Genomic DNA, 15,857 nt, shown 5'->3' on the forward strand with positions numbered 1-15,857 from the left:
CTCCCTTTTTCCCTCTAGTGGAAATTGCAGCATGTTAATTTTCACACAAATTACGGCAATAGCAGGTATCTCTATTTGATACATTATAGCGGGAGCAATCAGAGATAATTGAGTGCCTTTCAGAGGGAGACGGCTGCATTCACTGCCGGCTCAAAGCTGCCCCATTATCGCCTAATCGCTCTTTAAACACTGAATTTTGCCGAACAAAAATTCTTGTCATAATTTTGCTTAAGTGTATTTGGAAATCACAGTCCTTTGAGCGAGGATAATTGAAATCAAATCCCTTTCACTGGAGCTGACATTTCTACATTTCCCCCCAATTGAAATTAATTTCAAAAATTGAGCATGAATATCTTCAAATAGCAGGCAATTATGCCTTTCAATGGGGAGAAATTACCGGTGCTGAATCGTTTGAGGCTTGCGGGCGAGAGCACCAGTTAAATGCCTTTGTTTCCTGCCGTGTTTGCCTAGTAAAGATTTACATATATTGACTCATTATGGTGTCTTGTGAAGCTGATCGGCGTGACTACCACAACCGGCAATAATGCTCATCGCATCTGAAAAGCTCAAGAGTTTTAAAGCCTCGTGGCCTCACAGCTGAGGGGGAGAAAATGTATGTTTGTTTCTCTCCGTCTCCCTCCCTCTCGTTTTTCTTTCTTTCTTTCTTCTTTTTCTTTTTTTTTTTTTTTTTTTTTTAAACCTGCAGCTGCAGTTCTGCGAGGGCTTAGATGTTGCAGCTTTAGAATTTTTTACAGGGCATGTTTGCAGGAACGCTGAAGGAGAGTATCGACGAAAAAGCTTGCAGCCAGAGGCCACGTTTGTGCTTGAATCGCAGAACACTTGGGGGGTGGAGGGGAGGTGAACGCGGTTCAACCTGGCTGTGCGTTGGCTTGTTTTCTGTGGTTGCAGAAACGGTTATTACCTTTTTATTAACCGCATATCTCATGTAGTAGAGCGACATGGTGCAGAAAAGTTCTTCAGAGGTTGTGTGTTAATCCACGTTTGAGATTCTTAGCTAGTATGACAGTATTGACATGTATTAAACTTAGAAATGTATAACCTGATTTAATTAGCTTTGCCACCATGTAACATTACCATTTGCTTGAAGCTATAACATAAATTGTAATAGTTGTTTCTAAGAAAGCTTGCTCTTTGCCGTGGTTCCTAATGTGAGATTCTGTTTAGAAATTAAACCAAATAACTAAAACCAACCTGATGCATATTCAATTAATGGACGTTTATATTCTAACGTAAAAGCAACAGTATCTTCCCATGAAAGAAACAAGCATAAATCTTCTTAAAATAAGATATTTAATCTTAATTAGATTTCAGTTTTTCCTCTGTAAAAGCAGCTACACTAGCTCGGTGTTGCTATTACACGCCCTTGTATCTTGTCCCAGTAGAAACACTAGCATGCAAACCCGGTGGCTGACGTGTCGAGTCTTTTCCAGAGCTGTTTTTGCTGTTTATAGAATAACATTGGGAGCCTAAAGAGCATTCATCAGCTGGTTAATTTGTTGACTCATCTGGCTGGGTAGACTCCGCAGGTAGCTTGCTAACTAAAAGGAGTGATCAGCGGAACCCCTTCAGTTTGCATGGTGTGATTCTGATTTCCAAACAGCTGCAACAATTGTTTTTGTTTTTTAAGAAAGGAAAACCCTCTTTTATTAACTCTGAATAATGAGTTTCAGTCTGCCCTTGCTTTTTTTTTTTTTTTTTTAGAACCAGATTTATTCCGAGGGTATGTTTTTTCTGTCTAAGCTATTAGGAAAATGTATTGGCCTTCTTTCAGCTAGCTGACTGGCAGTGCGCAGCAACAAGTTGGGGGGGAGGGGCATGACTCTTCGGCATATTTTAAAGGGTAACTTTTTAAATGCTTGCTGTAGCTGAGTTTTGGTAACCAGGCCATGTCTAGTAGAGGCAGGTGTTATTTTCTGTCTGGGGATGACTTGAGTGGTTGTTTTATTGTGTGAGCTATTTTATCCTGAAGCTCTGAAAGTTTGGGATTATTTTTATGTTTTACGGCCCTTTTTATGTTCCTCGCCATTATCTTTATACTATTCATCCTTCCGTCACGTTTCCCTCTCTTAAACATTTGTATCTTTGTGTTTTTGAGTCCTTACAAGGGGGTAAGAATGTGTATATGTGTATTTGAGGAGGGGGGAGTGTGGGGGTGGTGAGTCAGGGATGCTGGAGGCAAAGGAGCAAAGGGGTACGAGGTGGGGGCTGGGGGGGCTTCCGACACTCCCGAGAGAGAGGCAATTTCACAGCTGGTTTGCTCCTTAGGCAGTCAGGCTGAAAATGCTGCAGATTTGTGGAGCAAATTGAAATGGTGTCAGTGCGGGAACAAAGCGCCGAGCCGAATGACGAGGTAGGTGTGTGTGTGTGTGTGTGTGTGTGGGGAGGAGAGCAAGGTGGGGTTGTGGGGCTCTAAATTCAATAACAATCCTGTTACATTTAAGCCACACCTCTCTGACACCTGTCAGTCAATCAGTATGCAGCGGCCGGCCCGCCCACAATCAGCAGCACATTGTTCCGACGGTAGTGTGTGTGCGTGTGTGTGTGTGTGTTTTATGTTTTGAGAGAAAGAGGTGGCACGCGGCGCTTGTGCCGACTGAGCTCGTTCAACCTTGGCAACCGTAACCGAGGCTCCATTATGGGATGTGCATGGTTTGGTTGTTGACTAGGCAGTGCATCAACGGTCAACAGCTGTGCATGCCATGTGGGCAGCGCTAGAAAGCCATTAAAATGCACGCACACACACCTACACGCACACACACACGTTGCATAGTTTGCATTTAGCTGCATTAGATACTCTCACCACTTGATTATGCCACAGCAGTAAAAACTGAAATTACAATTACGCACGTTGCCGATTGGCAGGTATAATGGGCACGCACAAACTCGCTTTGCGCGCGGGAATTGTCGGGGGATTCTTCCTGGTGGTAATAATGAAGCACTCGGCGCACACCTGATGGCAGTGTGGGGTCGAGGCTTAGCGTGCCCTCTGCAGTGTAGCTGGGAAATGACGAGCCAATAACTGCAATTAAACATGCAGTATAATGGCTAATCAAATTGACAGCCTCGGCTGTTCGCATGCCTCTCTCACAATGGCTTATCACAACAAACTATTATGAGGGAGGGTGTATCAGGTCTGATCCCCCTCTCTTCTTCCTCTCTCTCTCTCTCTCCTCTTCACTCTGTTTTTGCTGTCTCTCGTGTCTTTCTCTCTCTCCTTCGCCACTCTTCTCTTCTTCCCTCCCACTGCTCTGTCTAGCTCATCCTCTCAGTCTCTTTTCCCCCTCTCTCCCTTTGGCAGGCTGTCATGTGGCTCCGCTTAATTGCAGTGGAAATTAACAAAGCAAGCAAATTTGTTTTCTTGCTTTACTGTGTCACACAGAGGAAGGGGGAAGCTAGCAGGGAGGTGTAGTCATTTGAGTGGGAATCTTGTTACCAGGTCTATTATTCTGTTTTGCAAGATTTTTATTTTTTTTTTGTCCTGTCATGATCCTCAAATCCACTTTTAACAGCCAGAAATAATGTTTGTTACTCGCTAGTGATCTACCTCTGTTTTCTAAGGTATAAAGTTTGAGGGATCGGAATATTTTGGGTCTGAGCAAAATATTTTTTTTAATTTGGTTTTTTTAAAAATTTGGTTTAAAGAGAAATAATTGTCAAAGTAGCAGCCTTAATACGTGCTCGTCATGTTCTCTGAAATGCTCAGCATTATTGCTTCCTTGTTTATTTCATTTAGCATAGAAAGCACTCCATTATTTTAATTAAAGAAGTGAAAAATCATTCCAGATTTATTTTTTGTCCAGATTAGTACACTAGTTTTCAGAATTTATATTATGAAGCATTGTATTTACGTCTGATAAAATAAATTAAAGTTGAAATGTGTTTTTTTTCTTTCAGGGGTTTTATATAGTCACTAAAAGTGGTATAATTTCTATCATTTTTCAAAGCGTGGGTGATTATGTTAAAGAAATCATGGAAAGTAAAATGTTTAGGTCTTTATTCCTCTAATTAGCAGACTAAAATCAGAATTGTCTTTTTTACGTTGCTTTACATTTATATCCTCTTTGATGTGCCACATCAATTTTTTTTTTTTTTACTTTGATTTTTTTGTTTTGTTTTGTTTTTGTTTTCTTAGTGGCTGGACAAATTTGCAATTTGCTGTTAGTCCAGCAATTTTACCTTTGACCATCTCAGATTTTCAAATCGAATCTAAAAATCCAGACTTTTTTCCAGTCAGTTAACGCACCATGCCAAAGTGATCAGCTACTTTAACTGGAACAATCTTTGATGCAGAAGTTCTTCCTGAGGGAAGACTTAAAATTGACACCTTTCATTTACTTCAAAGACTGAGATGAGAAGTCAGTTTTAAAGACTCTGTGTGCATCTCTGGATTTTCCATCTAATGGTGGAAATCAAGACAGGGTCATTTTACTGCTTGTTAGACTTTAGAACAGACTCTTAAAAGAAAAAAAATTGAGTATGGCAGCATATTTTGGTATGACTATTCTGTTTATACACAAATATAAATAAATATTTTTTTCAAACATGGATTCATATTTAGACGATGTCCTTCGTCTACTATTTGTCACAAATAAAATATCAGTTTTAGTTTGAACCTTGAAAGTGAGGATCGTTTATACGTTTATTGCATGAAGGTGCGACAGACTGAGAGCATCGTTGCAGAATAACTGTGAGGACGGTAACATCAATGGCTTTGTTTGACTGTTGAACGAAGGTACCCCCAACAGCGACGGATGAAAGGTACGCAGTGTTTTGCATGTTAATGAGTGGATGATATCATCAAATAAAATAAAGTAAAACGGGACTTTTTTTTTACTTTGCCATAATTATGAAGTTAAACTAAGACCCTAAGGAGCTTAAAGAGTTGATATAGGTTGAGTATGCCTGTATATACACGAGTAGATTGTGTTTCACAATTATTTGTATGCATTCATAATAATTCCTATTAAAATAGGAAAATGGGGCTGACAGACTTTTGTAACTTATATTTTACTTTTTCAACCTCTGATTAATTTTCTAATCTATGCCTTCCTGTTTTCCTTTGGTATAAATACGACATGAATGTTAAACCCAATTGCTTTAGCCACTCTTCAAAGTAGGAAGAATAAGAGAACCTGCCATCCAGCTACATCAGGTGTCCATATCTATGGTCAGTGCAATAATAAATCAGTTCAAATCAACTGTAACTTTGACAAACAAGAAAGGACCCAAGTTTATCTTACCAGCATGTTAAATAGTCCTTCATCTTAGCTGTGCTGCCGACATCCAAGTCTTTCTATGAAATGGGTGACAATGTCATCAGATCATAGATTATCACATCTTTCAGTGTTTGCATACACTTTGTGCTGATGTTAATTATAGCTGCAGCAGGTGAAATGTCTTTATCGCTGGAATACTGTCGGTAGGGGAAAAGATCAAAACACCTGGTAATGAATAACTCAGTCCTTTCAGATTTTAACGTTTCTCTGTATTTCTCTTACTAAAAATCGTATTTGTTGCAACCTGAGTCTGATTTTTCTCAATCAGACTCATTCACTACTCAATCCCTACTTTATAGCCCAGGTTTTTTTCTCTGTCACACTGATGGAGGAGCTGGAAGGTTGGTGGCTAGAAATATAAAAAAACAAAAAATAACAAAAACTTGAGATTTTCACTTTGTAGTAAAAGTACCATCATTTCACAGCGTCTACACAAATATTTTGTTCTTGATTGTGATTGGCAACAGCCATGAAAGCCATGATGATGTACGTTCTCATTATTAGTCTGTGCTGCCATTAACAATGTTCAGGAAGGTTTTCTTCATTCCTGTTGATCACATGTGAGTACATTCAATGCCCATAAGATTGCTGGTGGTTTTGCTTCATTTGTTGGATTTTTGGTACGTAAGCTCCCCGATGATCTTTTTCTTTGTGTGTGTAATGTATGAGTTTTGGTAATGGTTAGACTGCAGTAAAATGAATCCTGGATCCGGTGGGCGAACGCTGGCATTCACACTTGTGCATGCTGTGAACTTGTGAACCTCTTGATGAAATAACATATACTCTCCCCTGCTAATATGACCTTGAGAGACAGCTGCACAGCCCTGAGAACTGCATGTGTTTTGAAATGTGTGTATCAGCTACATGTCAGTGTTTGAATAAGCTCACTATATCTTATATCCTGAGTGTCCGCCCCTGGGGTCGGAGAAAAGCCCAGCATTAATCAGCAACATGGGAGAGGAAATGTAAATGTTTAGTTTATGTTGCACAATTTAAAATACAGAGAGAATACATTAAGAGAAAAAGGAATAACGGTGCAGGAAAAGGCAAAAACACAATAGTAAAATCCTTCAGTGGATCATAGGTTTATGAAATACAATCATATATGAAAATAAAAACACATCTGCAGTGTATATGTGGGAATTTAAATGAATATTTAACGCCAAAACAAAAAAAGTCAGTTTTACAGAAGGTCTGCCTTTTACCAAGCGCGAAAAGTCATTCCAGTGACATTGGAGGCGTCTAACCTAAATGTGACGGGACAAGTCGATCTTTTGGAATAGTGTTGGTGACACAGATGTTATTCAACTCATTTTGATTGCATTAACATTGCTTGTGCTCTCTTCGCAGTACTCTGAGAAGGCCCTGTACAACCAGCTCTGCTTCTACAGCTACATCTTCGACTGGGACTACGCCTGGGCCAAACTTCCAAACTCCAACCACAAAAGTAAGACTCTCGGCTGATTCTCACTCCAGTTTTTGTAGTTAAAGTGAAACAATACCTGCTTGTTTTTGCGCCGTGTCTCCCGGCCTCTTCGGCTTTTAATGGCTTTGGAGCTGAAATCAAGTTAGCAGAGCCGCTGAGAAACTTTGAATTTTAATAACCTAACAATGCTTTCTCACACATACAACATAGCATTAGCAATCAAAGTCTCAACATAAACCTTTTACCCAGGCTGCACTTAAAATATTCACCAGCGACGTGATGCACGCACACACACACTTGCAAGTCGTGGCGCCCAGGCATTGGTTATGGGGAGGGGGGGGTTAAGGACATTCAGCTCCTCGAGTCGACAGCCCTAATTTAGGAGACGGATTCAATCACACACACATACAGAATGCAAAACGCTCCAATCACTGGAAGAAAGAAGGAAAGAGCCCTCCATCTCGCTCCCTCTACCCTCACTGTCCATCTCTGCTCCTTTCTCTCCCGTGCTCCCTCTCTCGTTTTTTGTCTCTCTCTCCCTGCCTCTCTTGGACAGGCACTCGTTTGGCTGTGTTGATTGAAAACAGGTTTTAGATTTGGGGAAATGATAGGGCGAGTAATGGGCGCGCTGACGAAAGGATAGCCCTTCTCCTGTAATGGGACATGGAGCGTATATTTCCCCCCTTGGACTCAAATAGACGCTACTCCAACGATCCGGGTGCACTCAGTAGGCGTCAGCCGCAAGGCCTCTTTACCCACAGTTCTCCCTGATTGATGTCACTTGATTAGAAAGGGCCGCCGGGCCGAGTGATTTATTTATTTGATTAAATATTTATGTATGTATGGTATTTATGTATGTATGCCGGAGTCTCGCGAGTGTGCGAGCTTGGGCCAAAGTGAGGCAGCAAAGGATCGAGACAGCAGACTTTAAATATAACGTGTAATCAACAGATGACCACTCAGAAAATGGAGGGAGCTGAAATAGAGGGATTGGGCCAGGGTAGAAGAAGGGGAGGAGGAACGTGGGGGTGGGGGGGCACTAACATGATTATAGCCTCCATTTTTGCTTTCTTTTATTTCCGTCTTGGCCCAGATGCAAGAAATCATCACCAATCAATTCCTGACTTTCCTCTTTTCTTTAGGTTCTCTTGTGCAACATGGCGCAGTTGATTTGTGTGCACTTCCTGCTCTTTTTCTGGAGACTCGCTTCCTATACAGTACATTTATATTCGGGGCTACGTTGCATGAAATGTACTCATCATTCACAGGCCACAGCTTTTGTTAAACACTGTATGCCAGAGGGTTGGGTAGCAGTTTGTAAGACTGTATCTAGTAAAAGTCTGAGAGCAAAATCCCTGATAAAAGAGTTTCACTAGGAAATAAATCAAAAAATGGCTTTTTATTAGAAAGGCCTGCCGGACCTGATTGATGACAGTCAGAAATTCAGGAGTCTGATCTGTTTCAGATCTGTTACACCTGACCATCTCTGAACTGTCAACCCAATCTTTGCTTATCGGTTCATCTCTTGTGGTAATCAGGTATTTTCTAAGAATTGAGGAGATAAATATTTATTAAGAGGTTAAAATCTCACATCTGTCAATCAGACATGTTTGACCTTAAGGTGTCTGTTTCCTGGACAGGTTTTCATAGAGGACAGGACAAACAAGTTTGATATGGTCCATAATCACTATTTGGAGTGGATGAATCAGAAAATATTGAAAATGATGACCCATGATGCAGTCAAAGTGACTGAGTGGCCTTTGGTTGATTTACAGACGTCGTCTCTTCTTGCATTTGTTACATGTTTCAAATCATCCAACAAAGTTTAGTCAAAGATAAAGATGACCTCAGTAAATACACATAAACCAGGTTGGCTTAGAAAGCTTTATTCCTTAATAAATGAAAGTTTTGCTGATCTGAAACATTTTAAATGTAGAAAAAAAAAGTGAAAGCAGAAAGGCATACTTTTTGTCGTAGTGTAACCAATTTCCTTTAAAGCATACCATGTTAAATAAAGATAATACTCTAGTAACATTTTGTCTAGCCGGATGCAAAACCTGAAAAAGTCTGGTGTCCAAGAACAAAAGCACAGAATCCTGATGTTGAGAAATAAGCAGCACCTGTTGCTTTTTGTGACTTGTGTTTTGGCTGCACAAATCAGAGCTCTGGTCTCGCTCACAAACCAAATGATTCATTTCCAACACAAAGTGAGGAAAGCTACACCTATACACACCTTCACGCTGCTGAAAAATATAGGCTGAAGGTGTTATCCCTCTGTCCTGGGGCAGTAATACCCCATATTACTGCATTACACACCCGGGGTTCTCACCGCTCAGATTACAAGGAGAAAGCATACAGTTCTACACACTCTGGGAGTCCATTCAAAAAAATTATATTTTATCTCTCTGGCGCTGACTTTGGTGAACTGTTTGAGTTGACCAAAATCAGCTAGCAACTACGGGTTGCTAACTGAGGATGCCGGATGCTTCCTGAACGTGCATGTAATCCATTTCAGTCCAAAGTCAGTTTCCTTTTGTTTTAACAGCCACGCTCGCTGGAGATGCCTCAGCTATCACTGTCGTTACTCTATATTTTCCTCCGAGTGTCGGGTTGGTGTTAGCGTTAGCTCTGGCGGATGCTACAGAGGTGCGGAGTGACAGAGCGGTGATTATGAACGTGTTGGAACACCGTGACACTGATCAACACTGGAAACTGCTAGCTCACTGGTAAAAGAGCCGGTATTTCTACCCGCTCTCCCCCCCTCAGGAGCGCGCTCTCAATCTGTCACTCTCCACGCTGGCCACACACTCCATGCCTATATTTACATGCTGGAGAAATGACTTAAGAGTTGCTGGGTTTTTGGTCTCTGGAGGGGATTTATCTGAAAGAAATCACCAGAATATGTGAGCATTTTCCTTTCGCGTGCCGCTGTTAGCTGAAGGTAAAAAGTGTATCATGACTATACCTGCCAGTTTCGATAATATCTGGGTTTTTATGCTGCAGGTAGCCACGATGCAGACTCAACGTATATTTTCAACAGTGCTTTTGAACATATATAATAAAAGACATTAATGGAAAATTGCACAGACTGTATGTACAACACAAAAGAGCTCTGACTCAACGCAGATTGTAATTTAGCGGTGTGTTTCTGCAGCCCTCTGTGTGTGTACGTGTGTGTGTGTGTGTGTGTGTGTGTGTGTGTGTGTGTGCGTGCGTGCGTGCGTGCCTTCTGCAGACCTGTCTTATCTACATGTACATTGCGTTTTTGTGCCTGATTGCTGCGACTGAGTAAAACATGGAGGTAATTTCATCCGCCGCAGGAGATCTCTAATAGATTACACACAGAGGCGCGCACACAATGCGAGAGAGGGAGACGGAGGGGGGAAAAAAGCGCACGCTGTCCGTTCTTTAGCTGGGAACATCCCGTATCAATGACTTTCAAATCATTTTGTATCTCTTCCCTTGTTCCCTCTCTGTCTACTTCTTTTCTCCTCATCCTCTCCTCCAGGTCTCAGTCTTGAGTGTGGGCAGTATGATTGCGTGTGTGAGCAATAATGTAATTTTGCCGCATTGATAAAATAAAAATTGTCCTTGAGTTGCGCTTTTCTAATGATCCATTTACAGACAGCTTCCCGGCCACCTCTCGGGTGCTCCGCGCTTAGTCCCTCTCCTCCTCCTCCCCCTCCTCCTCCTCCTCTCCTTCCCACTCTCTCTTTTCTCTCCTCTTCTCCTATTTTCTTCCCCTTTCCATCTTCCTCTTCCACGCTTCCCTCTTCCCCCCACCCCTCTCCTCCCCTTTTCTCCGCTGATACAAAGCGGGGTGGCAAAATCCACGGGTGCGATTGTCAAATCAATTATTCATTCTGTGCAATTACACTCACACAAAGAAGTTTCCCCGTGCTCCGAGTAGTGATTAAATTAACTGCTATTCCAGCTGCCCGTCGCCACCAGCCTAATAGAATATTCATGGAGGCGGCCGACAGAATGGCCGATCTCCATTAACTTCATCATGCTCACTTAATTACAGGCTTGTTATTGTATTTACACCTAGTTAGAGCGTGCAGAGCCCCGATCTACTCGTGCCCGGCTCCACCGGAGTGTGCGCGAGTGTGTGACAACACCTAGTTAGAGCAGAGATAACCTCTGATAGGCTCACTGAGTACGCGTGCACGTGCTAGCCCCCAACATGTGTGTGTGTGTGTGTGAGCGCGTAAGAATGAGTCCGAAACATTTGTTGATTTTGTTGTCTTCCACATTTGTATGGTTGGGGATCCCCAGATAGGCTTGAGCGCTATCAAGAAAAGTAAGTTTTATTGTATGACAGTATTTACATAGAACATGGCAGGATCTACATGCAGGTATGTAAAGCAGAAAAAATAACATTATTCCTTCTGAATAACAGATATCAGAGTGGGGGGGGGAGATGAGAAGAGAGCTTGAAACGCTCGCCTTCTTCAGTCTGTGAACACATCAGACAACATGTTTGGTTTTCAGTAAGACCATTAAGTTATGGAAGTTGTTTGAGGCATTTTTCAAGTTTGGGGAAATTTAAAAATGAAACTAAATGGAATGTAGAGAAATAATCGTATTTTGTCAATTATGTCTGTACGTTGAGGGAAGATGTGAATGCCTGACTGTGCTGTCCATCTATCCCGCTTGGGAAAAAAATGGTCCAAATCTATGGGGAAAATTGTTGGATTTTGCATAGGAAACCTGGATTTCTTTTTTGTTTACTAAAAAAAAGTCCTACTGTCATGAAAATTTTGAGCAAACTTTTAAAATGTCGCAAAAAAAATGCAAATTAGGCATGCTTCCATCTAATTCCAGCATGGCTGCAATAAACGGAAAGTAAAGTTTGGCAAATGTTTTTCCATCTTCCCTCTAGTGCTTTGAATCCTTTTTGGAAAAGCCGAAAACCGCATCAAGTGAGCAGAAAAAAGTTGGGGGGTTTTCCGCTCAAGAATTGAGGAAGTTATTTCAAATTCATCCATCAACCTATTTTAATGCCATACTTTGAAAGGTGCGTAAAGAGCGTAGACGTTTGTGACGCATAAGATCATCGTCTTGCAATTCCTTAATTTTCATTTGTATCCTAAACTTATATGTGCATCCATCCATTTTCTAAGCCGCCTTTTTTCACTCTCATTCAGTTTCGATTCCAAAGATTATAACTTATGAGTCTGAATTGGCAGATCAAACCTCAGGGAAAACTGGAAACTAGCGTTGGTCAAGAAAATCCTGATGGGTGCATTGGCAGTTTAAACGGTGATAATAACGATGGTGTTTAGGTTCACATGGATTTACTCTGTGCTTATTGCACAGAATGTTTTACTGTTCTGCTCTTTAGTTGCATTCAGAGTAAAGCAATTCAGTTTATTAGTTGAGCTGTCTGCACCAGCAGCTTTACGCACATTTTTATCTTTACAAATGTATTTTAAAAACGGTTACCTTTAGTTCCGCTCCTTAGAATGACTTTTGCGACCTGGAAGTCTTTCAAGTAGCTGAATTTTCCCTTTTCCTGTTGCTTCACCCTGCTGAACGGCAGTGTGCAGCAACAGGTGGGGAAGGGCGTAATGCACGACTCTGTGCCCCTTCAACCCTGGAATCTCGCTTTAAAGGACTTCAAACCGTAGAAAAGGTGGAATGGAAAATCTTTGTGTCTTTAAATCTGTCACTTTTTTTTTTTTTTAAACCTCGTTATTCGGACCCAAACCTCTCCCCTCCAACATCATCCTCGGCCCTTTCCACCTCTACTTGCGCCTCCTGCTCCCTCGGCAGTGGAGACTATTTATTTGAACCGCGCTCCCCACCGTGCTCCGACTCGCGGAGAGATCTCTGTCGTTCTTTTCTTCTCTGCGACTCTTAAATCGTTCTTTTTTTATCTGTTCGCCACACAGTGATTGGGTTGGGGGGGGAGGAGAGAGAAAAAAACGAGTGAAGGAGTGGGAGGGAGGGGAAGGGGAGAATTATTTTCTTCTACCTTTCAGAAAATGATGACATGATTGCTTTCGCTTGATCATGCATCATCACCCCCTTTCTATTCCCCGGATAAATAGTCTCTCCCTGCCTCTCCTTTCCTCTCCTCTCTCCCCCCCCCTCCTCTCCCTCCCTGAAATGAGGATTATCTGGTAATAGTTGCTGCTGCCGTTTAAGTCAACCACACCATCTTCCACACATGGACGCGAGCACATGCATGTGTGATTGCTGTTTGACGCGTGGATGTTTTTTAGCGGCTGAGTTACTAGGCTTTTTAAGTGTTTAACTACCCGCGTTGTTGTGTGTGTGTGTGTGTCCTTTTAGTGCGTGCGGACGCTGTGTGTATCTAACCTTTGTTCCTCTGTGCTGTCGGTGGACCGGTATTTATCCAGTAGCCACTAATGCAGCAGACAGGAAGGACGAGACGGGGAGATATGGACATGGAGGTGGCGAGGAGATAGCAACTGGCCATATGGTCGGCTTGGTTTGTGTGCACATTGGAGCTAAACTAAAACGGACCAGTAGACAAATACCAGGCTCTATTATGGGCCTCTCTTCTACATGATTAGCTGGTCTTTATTTAAAGTACATCTCTAAAGATTAGCACAATAATTAGGTCTTATTAGGGCCATAGTCACTCACGAATAACTAAAATCTGCAAATACTTGAGTCACCCTCTAAAATCGCTCACAGCTGCCTATTTTAGTAAATCAAAACATTAAATGCACTTTAATATGCACAATGGAGACCATCTTAGCCCTAATTATGTTTACAGTCTTCCTTATCGTCACTCTTGGGTGTGCAGCAAATCAGTGGCAAGAAAAATGAACAGCCAATAGCTAGCCAGTATCAAAAAATGCTGCTGCAACAGTGGTGTGCAACACAAGAAATATTTAGGCTTTGTTCACACAAAACATCTTCGAATATGACTTTTCTGATATCCAATTCCAAAAAGATCCACGTAAACACAGCCGTGTTCCTTATAATGACTTTACTGTAAAACCTGTGGCAGCCTGCCACCGGGATGCACCAACATGCAGAAAAAGCTTGGAGAGTCTGCAAACAGATGATGCGCTTTGGGTCGAGGGCTAAACCAGAGGTTGTGGCTGAGACATCACGGCTTTCATGAACTTGATTGTACAAATAAACACGAACACACACACAGAGAAAAGTGGCATTTTAAGAGGTTTCGTTTGTATTTCTGATGGGTGAAATGGTGTTTTTCAGTTTCGACAGGTGATCAGAAAAATTGAGATATCCGCCAATGACATTTGTAGTTTTTTTTTTGTTTGTTTTTTTTTTAAACATTCATTGCAGCACTGAAACGGCTATTTCCACCAGATGGTAGTTTACTTATCATGTACTCTACAGTGCTAGCTAAGCTGTTATGGTAGCAGGTGTAGTGTGACTTCGCCGTAATGTAGGGAACGTGGCAAACCCAACACAATGTTTACTATGAGGGAGAACTTCCTTTAAAGAAAACACAAAAAAAAACAGCTCCTCTCAGATCACTGCTATATCCACTGCCCTCCTTTGTGTGGCGATGGTGTTATTACTTGGTTTCATTCACACTTGGTACGTCAGTATATTGAAAAGGTTTGCTTGCTTGTGGTTGCCATCCTGTCCCAGGGAGCCGTCCCTCCGTCTTCTCTTTGGCCTCATTACAGCCCACCTGAGGAGATAACAGGGACGAGGTATTGACTCCATGCTCTCATTGGGCTTTTTCCATCGATCCCATGATCCTGTGTGGGCGCATGTGCCATCGACCCATCAGTCTAATTCTGTGTGATCATCCATCCGCTCCTCAAAGTAATAGCATTACTTTCAGACGGAGCTGGATCGGCTCGCTTTGCAGTTTACGACTGGAATGATCCCCGAGTGTTTATGACGAGGGATTGTTAGGTTCACTGTAAAACTCTGGCGTTGCATCACAATATGTTTCTTTTTCTGTCTTTGCAGCCTCTTTAAAGAGAACAAGCTCCACACGGCAGGCGTATCTGAGGCTGAAGGAAGTCCCAGACAAGGCTTTGGCCACCAGTGGCTACTCTGAGGTGAACTTGGCCAAACTCTTCCAAGCTTTTTCGTCGTTCAAATGAAAACAATCTGCAAGGACAAAAACATCCAAGAGCCGCAGACATTTAAATCCTCCTTCGGTTTGTAAATAACAGCGTGATTGGTGGACCGCCGATCTTCTTTCTTCGCCCTGATGGGGCTTCTTGTGTTCCTTAAAACACCAATCACACCTCTCCTTTTCTCCAGTTTCCTCACGTGCACACACACACACGTACACGCAGACACACACACTTTCTCTCACAGTCATGACTTGACCCCATCACCCTTACTCTGTATGGTAAAGGGGAGCAGCAATCATACCTAAATGACAGTCTATTGTATGTGCAGAAGCTAGCTGAGCCCAGATGCGTGTACATGTGTGTGTGTGTGAGTGTGTGAAAATGGCTTCTCCTTAGAGCAGCTGGTGTACTCCAGGAGCAGCTAATTAGCCAATGATAGTGACCCCGAGCCACTGAGACCACTGGACGCCCGCAGCGATCGGACACTTGTTCTGATTACCACCATTCACGCTGCGTGTGTGTGTGTGTGTGTGTGTGTGCGCGTTAGAAGTGTGTGTCGGATCAGGGGATGAAAGAAAGGGCTGAGGAGGATACGGGGAGTGACTGGGTGAGGAAGGCCACACGCGCGGCTCCTTGGCTCTTTTGTCCCGGTATCGAACATCTGATCCGCTTCTCCCTCACTGCCTCTGTTTAACTCAGGCCAGGTCGTCTCTCTCACTCTTCTTCTACCCTCTCTGTGTTTTAATACGTTTTCTACGTTACTGTAGCAATTCCGAGTCTTGTTTTGTAATGGCCAGAATGTGGCATATTTTGATAATGATGTTTTAAATAAATACATAAATAAAAAAAGAACTCAATAAAGAACTTAATCATTGAGAACTCTGTCTTTTGTTGTTGTATAAATGTATTCAATTCTGTTTAATAATTACGTATTAAATGGTTTTATATCAACTCGTTCCATTTTTTTTTTTATACAATCATAAAAATAAGTTGATCCATAATATAAAAAAAACCCAACATGAATTTATTTATTACCTGTGCAGCTGTAGAAGGTTAGATCTACCGCCTGATTATTGATCTGTAGGG

At 42.1% G+C, this 15,857-nt stretch overlaps 1 protein-coding gene across 2 annotated transcripts in view; it reads left to right on the forward strand.

Moving 5' to 3' along the window:
• Window positions 1-15,640, forward strand: part of pola1 (polymerase (DNA directed), alpha 1) — a 55,605-nt gene extending 39,965 nt beyond the window's left edge. For both annotated transcript variants that reach the window (XM_008438607.1, XM_008438606.2), the window contains exons 36-37: window positions 6,648-6,744; window positions 14,659-15,640. In XM_008438607.1, the coding sequence (XP_008436829.1) occupies window positions 6,648-6,744; window positions 14,659-14,795 (234 nt within the window). In that variant the 3' untranslated portion in view covers window positions 14,796-15,640. The remainder of the gene's footprint in view (window positions 1-6,647; window positions 6,745-14,658) is intronic.
• Window positions 15,641-15,857: the final 217 nt, after the last annotated feature.

This window comes from Poecilia reticulata, linkage group LG20, assembly GCF_000633615.1.
Source record: "Poecilia reticulata strain Guanapo linkage group LG20, Guppy_female_1.0+MT, whole genome shotgun sequence".
Taxonomy (NCBI): domain Eukaryota; kingdom Metazoa; phylum Chordata; class Actinopteri; order Cyprinodontiformes; family Poeciliidae; genus Poecilia; species Poecilia reticulata.